The following is a 7,784-nucleotide window of genomic DNA, read 5'->3' on the forward strand; positions in this document are numbered from 1 at the left end:
TGAATGAATGTGAAATCTGAGGCCTTTTGGTGGAAAGGGCTTCTCCTCCTTGTTGCTATAACTGGCTCGAACGAGTTGTTCGGGAATGGCGTGCTTGGTATCTGTGCAACTCTCGAATCCGATCCAGCGGAATTGTGGGACCAAATCGAAGGCATTCCTGAGGTATCTCTGCAGAAGCGACATAGTATGCTGCAACACAAGCTTGCGGCCATGCCATTCCAACCCGGCACTGCATCACAACCACCATCAAATTAAGCTTACACCTAAAAAGTAGTAGCTGCGGGTTTACTTAAATTATTTTTAAGAAGAAGGATTCTAGAGCAATCTGAATCTTAAGTAAATAATAACCAAGATTTTCAATAATCTAGCATATTATTTTGATATAGAAACTGAAACTATGTGAAAACAAAATATTTTCAGAATTTGAGCTTTTGGTTGCAGTAACATGAAAATGAAAAGAAGGGAAGAACACAATCGGGTGAGGTCTATTTGTTACCATGTAATAGCCGATTAAGAAAGCGTAGATTGATACTTCAGTTGTATAATCTCTGTGCACAACAAAAGCCCACGTGCCGCCTGCCAGGGCTGCCGCCGATCCACCGGCCACCGCACAGAGGAAGCAAAACGAACTAGTGAGATCAGAGTCTATCAATGGCTCCAACCCAACTCTTCCAAACAACGCCCAGGTATCCATTGACGCCTCCACAAAGCCTTTGTTATACACTCCAACCTGAACAAATCCCCACCGATTCCCATACCTCACCAGCCTCGAACCAACTACAAAACAACAATCTGTGCACGAGAACATGAACTCATCTGCATCACCTGTGTAAAAAAGGAACATAAAACTTAAAATGAGCATTAGTTTGAATTGCCCAATAGAATTGCAATTTCACCCCGTGAGATTCAATTAATGCAGAATTGAATTCCAACCTGACAGCAACCTCATTGCCCGGCCCAAGCTTCGGACGAGGCCGAGAACCGGCGCCATGGCCGAGCCGAGGCAGATGCTGCCCACGGAATGTGTGATTGCGTCCCGGAAGGCTAGATTTGTGTCGAGATCCATCCCGCCGGCGAAATGTAAAAACTTGACCCGAGAGATTGTGACTTCAAGTGTGTTCTTGACTACGTGCATGGTCCATGTTAGGCTGAGGAGAAGGGCGAAGATGAAGACGGCATCTAAGCTGGTGGCGGTGGCGGTGGCGCCGCCAATGCCGGCCAGTAGAAAACAAGAGTAGAGCGTACAGGCGGCGGTGGTCAGAAGCACCAGGGCGGTGGTTTTAGCCGGGGGAATAAGTGTTACTGATAGTAGCAAGATGGCTTGGTCGAACCTGGGAGTGGCCCAACAAGCGTAGAGGGACTGAACGATGGACGAAAAAACAGCTGCGGCGGCGGCGGCCAAGCTTGCGGGGGAGCCGACGAAGATGAGGAGGACCCCGACTGCGCATGTTAGCAGGGGGCTAATCCAAAACGCGGCCTTGAGGGTTCTTGAAGTGTTGCAGCGAGCGAAAAATTGCCAGGCGAGGCTGGCGATTGCGGACAGTGACGTGGAAGCGAGGAGCGGCAGATACCATTTCAGAGGGAGGAAACGGCGCCCGTTGGCGGCGGCGAGGAGGCCGCGGACGGTGAGGACGATTGCCAAGATTGAAACGAACAAGAAGTGCAAGTAGAAGAGGGTGCGAAAGAGCTTCCTGAAGAAGAATCCTTGGGGTTCTTGGACCTGAATCCAACGGCAAATTTCAGATAGCGAGCAAGAAAGCAAGAAAGAGTGATGGTGAAGAAGAAAGAAGAAAGAAAGATGAAACAGTAGTACTGTTTGCTTAGAACCGTACCTTGATGGGGTTGGAACCCGATGATGGAACAGTAGTACTGTTTGCTTGGCCAGAATTCATTGGAGTTCTTCGTTTTCTTTGATGTTTTCCTCACTTTCTTGGGAGCCACGATTCAGGGAGATTGGAATGAGAATGTCAACTTCAAATTAACACAGAATTTATGTATATATATATATATATGATTGATGAAACTTGTTGTTGAATTGGGATGGGAAGCTCTCTTGTGGTGCAAGCATTTATGCGTATTTGACACACGCTAGTGACCCAGACCCACTCCAAATGTCATGCTTTATTATATATTTCAGAGACAATCTGCTTTTAATTTGTATGTATGTACGGATTTTTCAGAACGATTAGTAGATAAAAGATGTCCCTATTGTCAATTGCGTGTGTGAGCTTATGAGTTATGATTAATTTTGCATCATGAATCTATACTTTCATTATATATATATATATATATACATATACATCATCGCCGACATTTGTTGTTGAGGGCATAATAATAAATACACTTATGAAAATACATACTAATGTAATATTGTTTAAGATATTTTTACTCAAATTGGCCCCACCCCATGTATGTCCTTAATAATTTAATCGTTTTAAAATAAAAAGGAAAAGAAAATAAAACCAACCTAGGAAGACCCATGGCTTTGGCTTTGCCTAGGAGCTTGACTTGGACCATTTCTTATCTAATTTTAAATTTGAGGTAAAACTCTAGCCCACAAATCTGAATTCGGGGTTGTGAGTAGTGTTACCTCAAATTTAAGGTCACTATTTCTTGACCCCAAATTTGGAGTAACATACTTATTCCTATTCCCCACCCTCCCCCATGGCTTTGGCTTTGGATTTGCCTAGGAACTTGACTTGGACCATCGCCGACTTAATTCTAAACTTGGGGTTGTGAATAGTATTACCCCAAATTTGAGGTCACTATTTCTTGACCCCAAATTTGGAGTAATATGCTTATTTCTATTCGTTGTCGCCTTCCTCTCAATTTTAATTATAACAAAATTTAATTCTTTTTATATTTTATTTTTATATATTTTTATATTTTTATTTACTTATTATTAGTATTAATAATATTTAAATAATATTAATAATTTATAATCAATTAATGAATAATAATTAATAAATGAACTAAATTAGAAATTACTAAATAATAATTGATTAATAATTATTAAATTCACTAAATTAAAAATTACCAAATAAAATTTACATATAATAATATTTTTTTAATTTTGTCGTGTTCAATGTAATGATTTATTAATTGAGATAGTAAATGTAATACTTTTATTTTTTAACTAGTGGTAAACCCATACGACACAACGTAGAGTTTAATTTAAAAATAAAAAATTAAATTCATTATTTTAAATAATTCTAACAGAATTAATAATTATAGTTTTTCTATTTTAATACTCAGTCTTTTATCAAAATTTAAGTTTAATTAATTATTCACTATTCAATATACTAACGGAGAGTACTCTTAATTCAATGTAGTCATTCAATGTGTTAAAAAATAATTAACACATTAAGTAGGCCATTTGGCAAAATACTTATAATTTTTTTATTTATTATATTATATTTATTTGTGAATAAATATTATAAAATTTATAATATATCCACGTTCATTATTTTATATTTATTATATTATAAATATAAATTAAAATTCTTAAATGTGAGTAAGAATAAGTTTTTTAATAATAACAAAACTTTAAAAATATGAATTTTGATTTCTTCTACAGTCTTAAAAATGTGATATCTTAAATATTAATTAGTATTGAAAAACCCAAACATTTGAAGTATTGAAAAATCCAAACATTTGACAACCTTAAATATTTTTTCATGAATTTGTTAAGATATCACATTTTTAAGACTATAATATAATTATTAAAGTAAAATTAATAATTAATTAATCACTGCCTTTCATTTAATACAAGTTTTTTAGGAAAAAATTCACTATTGATTGACACTTGGCAAAATACTTTGTCTGACTATCATATTTTAATATTATATATATATATAGAATAAAGATATAGAGATAAGATTTTAAATAAATGGACAATTTTTTATGACTTAATTAATAATTCAAGTTGCCTATTAATATTTCTCAAAAAATCCATACAAATTTAACATAAATTTTAGAGGCAAAAATAGCTTGGCAAACTTTTGGAGAAAAAAAAAAATTGCAAACTATTCTACTTTAATATAATATATTATATATTATTATATTACATAAAGATAAGATTTTATTTAATGGATAATTTTATATGACTTAATTAATACTTTAAGTGTCTATTCATACTTGTCATAAATAGTATTTATTTTTTATTGATTGATGAATTAATTAAATATTTGATATTCACATAATAATAATAATAATATATTAAAAAACCATGATTAGCATTGAAAATTTTATACATTTAAAATTTATTATTAATTTTACAATAATTAGTACTTACTATTTCAAAACAATAGTATTACCCCAAATTTGGGGTTGTACTATTCCTTGAACTCCCCAATTTTAACTATAACAAAATTTAATTCCTTTTGTATCCCACTTTTATATATTTTTATATTTTTATTTACTTATTATTAGTATTATTAATATTTAAATAATATTAATAAATTATAATTAATTAATAAATAATAATTAATAAATACACTAAATTAGAAATTACTAAATAATAATTGATTAATAATTATTAAATGCACTAAATTAAAAATTACTAAATAAAATTCACATGTAATAATATTTTTTTTAATTTTGTCGTATTCAATATAATGATTTGTTAATTGAGATAATAAATGTAATGCTTTTATTTTTTAATTTTATTGATAATTAATTTTTTTTAGTTAGTTATGTAATTTTTAGGTAATAATTTAAGTTGATATATAATAAATAAGTAAATAATTTACATTATAAAAAAATGTTTATAATCAAAAAATAAAAATAAATAAACTATTCCGGTTGGAGATGCCCTTAGTATAGCGGTTTGATGGCGTGGCGTTGCCGACGTGGACATGGTTTGGTCTGGTGACGTGTTGGAGAGGGCAATAATACTAATACTCTACGGTTTCTCGTGAGCGAAGCAGAAGCAGTTGGGGCAGCGCAAATCTTAATAAATAAAAGAAACAGAAAGTAGAATCCGCTGGCGGCTGTGCCCTTTCACAACGGAAAGTAGCTGCTGACTGCTCTTGTTTGTTTGTTTTGAGAAATTAATATTTTTTTATGTTAATATGTTGTTTATTTATTTATATTAATAATATATTAATACACAAACTCATCAAATATATCGCACTTCAGACTTTATTTGTTTAGTTGTAAAATATCTATCTTTCAGGAAAATAGGAAAATATTTTCCTAATAAAAATATTTTATATCAAAAAATATAAATAATTTATTAATTTAAAATTCATAAATTATTTTTCTATTTACACTAAAATAAATAAATTACTTTTTTTCTTTTGTGACTTACGCACTTACATATATGTATAAACATGCAAACACAAATATATATATATATACACACACATACATACACGCACATATACATCAATCCACACACAAATATACATACATAATACATATTAGTGTTGTGTGCCTGATACTAAATTTGAATAATATCTAGTGAGTTTATATTCATTGTATTTTTGTATAAATCTATAAAAGATAAGGTTTTCTTCGTTCATATTTTTTTTCAATCAATTATATGAATGAGTTTCTAGATTTTTTGTGTAAAAATTTTATTTTCAAGGTTGTTGAGATTGTGTGATTAGATTCTCTAATAACAGGACTTCTTAAATTATTCATAATCCTTATATTTTTTGGATAAGGACTCTAATTAATTGAATATAAACTAACACAATGGTTACTACCTCGTTTAGTATAGGGATATTGATGGAAGAATTGTGTGTCACAAGCCATATAATATGGCATGTCGCTAGTAGACCTGTGGGTGGTTGTTGGGGAATAATCAGCTGAATGTGACGTCAATGACTAATTATACAGCAAAGTGGATAATGGTCGAATCATTAGATTGCGATGATATATTAATCCTTAGACTTGAACTGACACATTTGTTTTGCATATTGGTGTGCGAGATTTGCTAATGAGTTAAACCATCTAATTGAGATGTGGAAACGTTCATCTATGTGATTCTGTATTGCTAGTATATGGTAATAAGGTGTTAGAAATATGATCTATCACCCTTGTCGATAATTGATGAGGTGAACGTCTTATGTGATTTACTATTAATGTGATGGGATAGTTCTTGGGCAAAGCAGATTGAAAGTCAGGAAAGATATTTCCTAAGGTGTTATCTAATTACATTAATGAGGTCTAACATATATTTATTAAATTTGTGAGTTTGTCACTCCATAACTCTTGCTTAGTCGGGACGTTAAGTGATGAAATGATTATAGTACACGATAATCGTCAATTGTAATAGGTTCACTGCCATCTATATTGTATTGAATTGTTACTAGGCACTATTTAGGAACTCTTGGAACGTCGTCAAAATTTGGAGAAGTTCTAGTGATGAGTCAAATGATTGATCGATATCGAAAAAAGGTTTCACTATTATCTAATTACTAGTGTGTAGTGAATCTAGAAATTCACACACCATATAATGTTACATTTGGTATCTATATCATGCCCTCGAAATGTCTTTAAAAATAATTGATCAAATATTGACTTCGGGCCCACCTGCAAATAGTGGAAGAATAAATAATTATTAATTGCATAGTAAAGTGAATAATTATTGATTGCATTGTAGAATTAATAATTATTAATTGCATAATAAATGGCAGACGATGTGAGAACAATTTAAAATTAAGAAGGGGAGAAATTATTTAAAAAGGGAGAGAGTTTCTAATTGCGCTCTCTCTCTCCTTTCCTATCTTTCTACGCGTGCTCTCTTCTTTTTCTTTTGCTTCCTCTAAAAATTCTATTGTTGTCAAAAATTATATGTGTGAAGGTCACGCATATAATTTTGAGACGCGGGCACTAGTGATTCGCAGATCTTTTGTGTCTAGCACTTGAAAAGGTGATCAGAACGGTATAATTCAGTATACTAGGTGTGAATCGACTAAGACCACTGCATATTAAGGTGGACTCTATCTCAATAAAGAAATTAGTTATGTATTTCATTCCTTCATCGGACAACATGTATGAATTTATTTATATTCAGTTGTTGAATATGCGTGTTGCTTAAATATCCAAACTATATATGACATATATATTATATTTCACTGTGTATTTAATACACGATAATTTTTTATTATTTTTTTTTGCCTTTACCATTGTATACTAGTGATTCTCTTCAATACATATATGCATATACACATATGACACACACATATATATATACGTACATATATATGCATTCATGATTCATACGTACACGTATATAATAAAAATATTATATATCAAACAATCTAAGTGCGTCGAAATGCATAAATACACCTAAACTTTCACTTTTTTTTATTGTGACACCCTTAACTTTACTTAATTTTATTTACACACCTAAATTAGATTTTTTCACACCATATTAACCCTTGGCTAGTTTTAGAGATGTGTTTGTTATGCACACACTCATGTGGACATTAAGTTGGAGATGTATATTGTTGAAACTCTCCAAATGACAAATCCAACCTCTTTTGTTGACCCAAGATTGGTGATCTTAGCATCTTTTTGCGCTAGCAAAATGTTGGGAGGCTTGAGGTTGCAGTGAACGTAGCCTTACATGTGAAGATGGAATAGACCTTTCAAGACGAATTGAGTGTGCTTTTTGACTTCATCATCAGACAACCCTCTACCCAACCTCTTAACCCAATCGGCCAAACTACTACCTGAGGCATATTTTAGCTAGTGGTTGTACATTTGGATGCCATTCTCGTCAGTGACATTGTCCATGTGGGGACAAGACTGAAAATGCCTCAGTAGTGTTT

The 7,784-nt window shown here is 32.2% G+C and overlaps 1 protein-coding gene across 1 annotated transcript; it reads right to left on the reverse strand.

Moving 5' to 3' along the window:
• Window positions 1–55: 55 nt before the first annotated feature.
• LOC127791077 (protein PNS1) lies at window positions 56–2,094 on the reverse strand. Its single transcript, XM_052320825.1, has 4 exons — window positions 1,833–2,094; window positions 934–1,720; window positions 497–825; window positions 56–229 (listed from the first exon to the last, which is right to left on the reverse strand). Exons 1-4 carry the CDS (start codon window positions 1,890–1,892, stop codon window positions 56–58), a joined length of 1,350 nt encoding a protein of 449 aa, XP_052176785.1. The 5' UTR covers window positions 1,893–2,094.
• Window positions 2,095–7,784: the final 5,690 nt, after the last annotated feature.

The sequence above is a fragment of the Diospyros lotus genome, chromosome 14, assembly GCF_014633365.1.
Source record: "Diospyros lotus cultivar Yz01 chromosome 14, ASM1463336v1, whole genome shotgun sequence".
NCBI classification, from domain to species: Eukaryota; Viridiplantae; Streptophyta; class Magnoliopsida; order Ericales; family Ebenaceae; genus Diospyros; species Diospyros lotus.

Bases quoted from the DNA above. Each gene is read 5' to 3' on its own strand.
- LOC127791077 (XM_052320825.1), bottom strand. From the start codon at position 1,892: ATGAATTCTGGCCAAGCAAACAGTACTACTGTTCCATCATCGGGTTCC. The intron at 826-933 runs GTTGGAATTCAA...TTTTTTACACAG, and splicing joins GGCAATGAGGTTGCTGTCAG to GTGATGCAGATGAGTTCATG. The intron at 230-496 runs GTAACAAATAGA...GTTGTGATGCAG, and splicing joins TCTTAATCGGCTATTACATG to TGCCGGGTTGGAATGGCATG.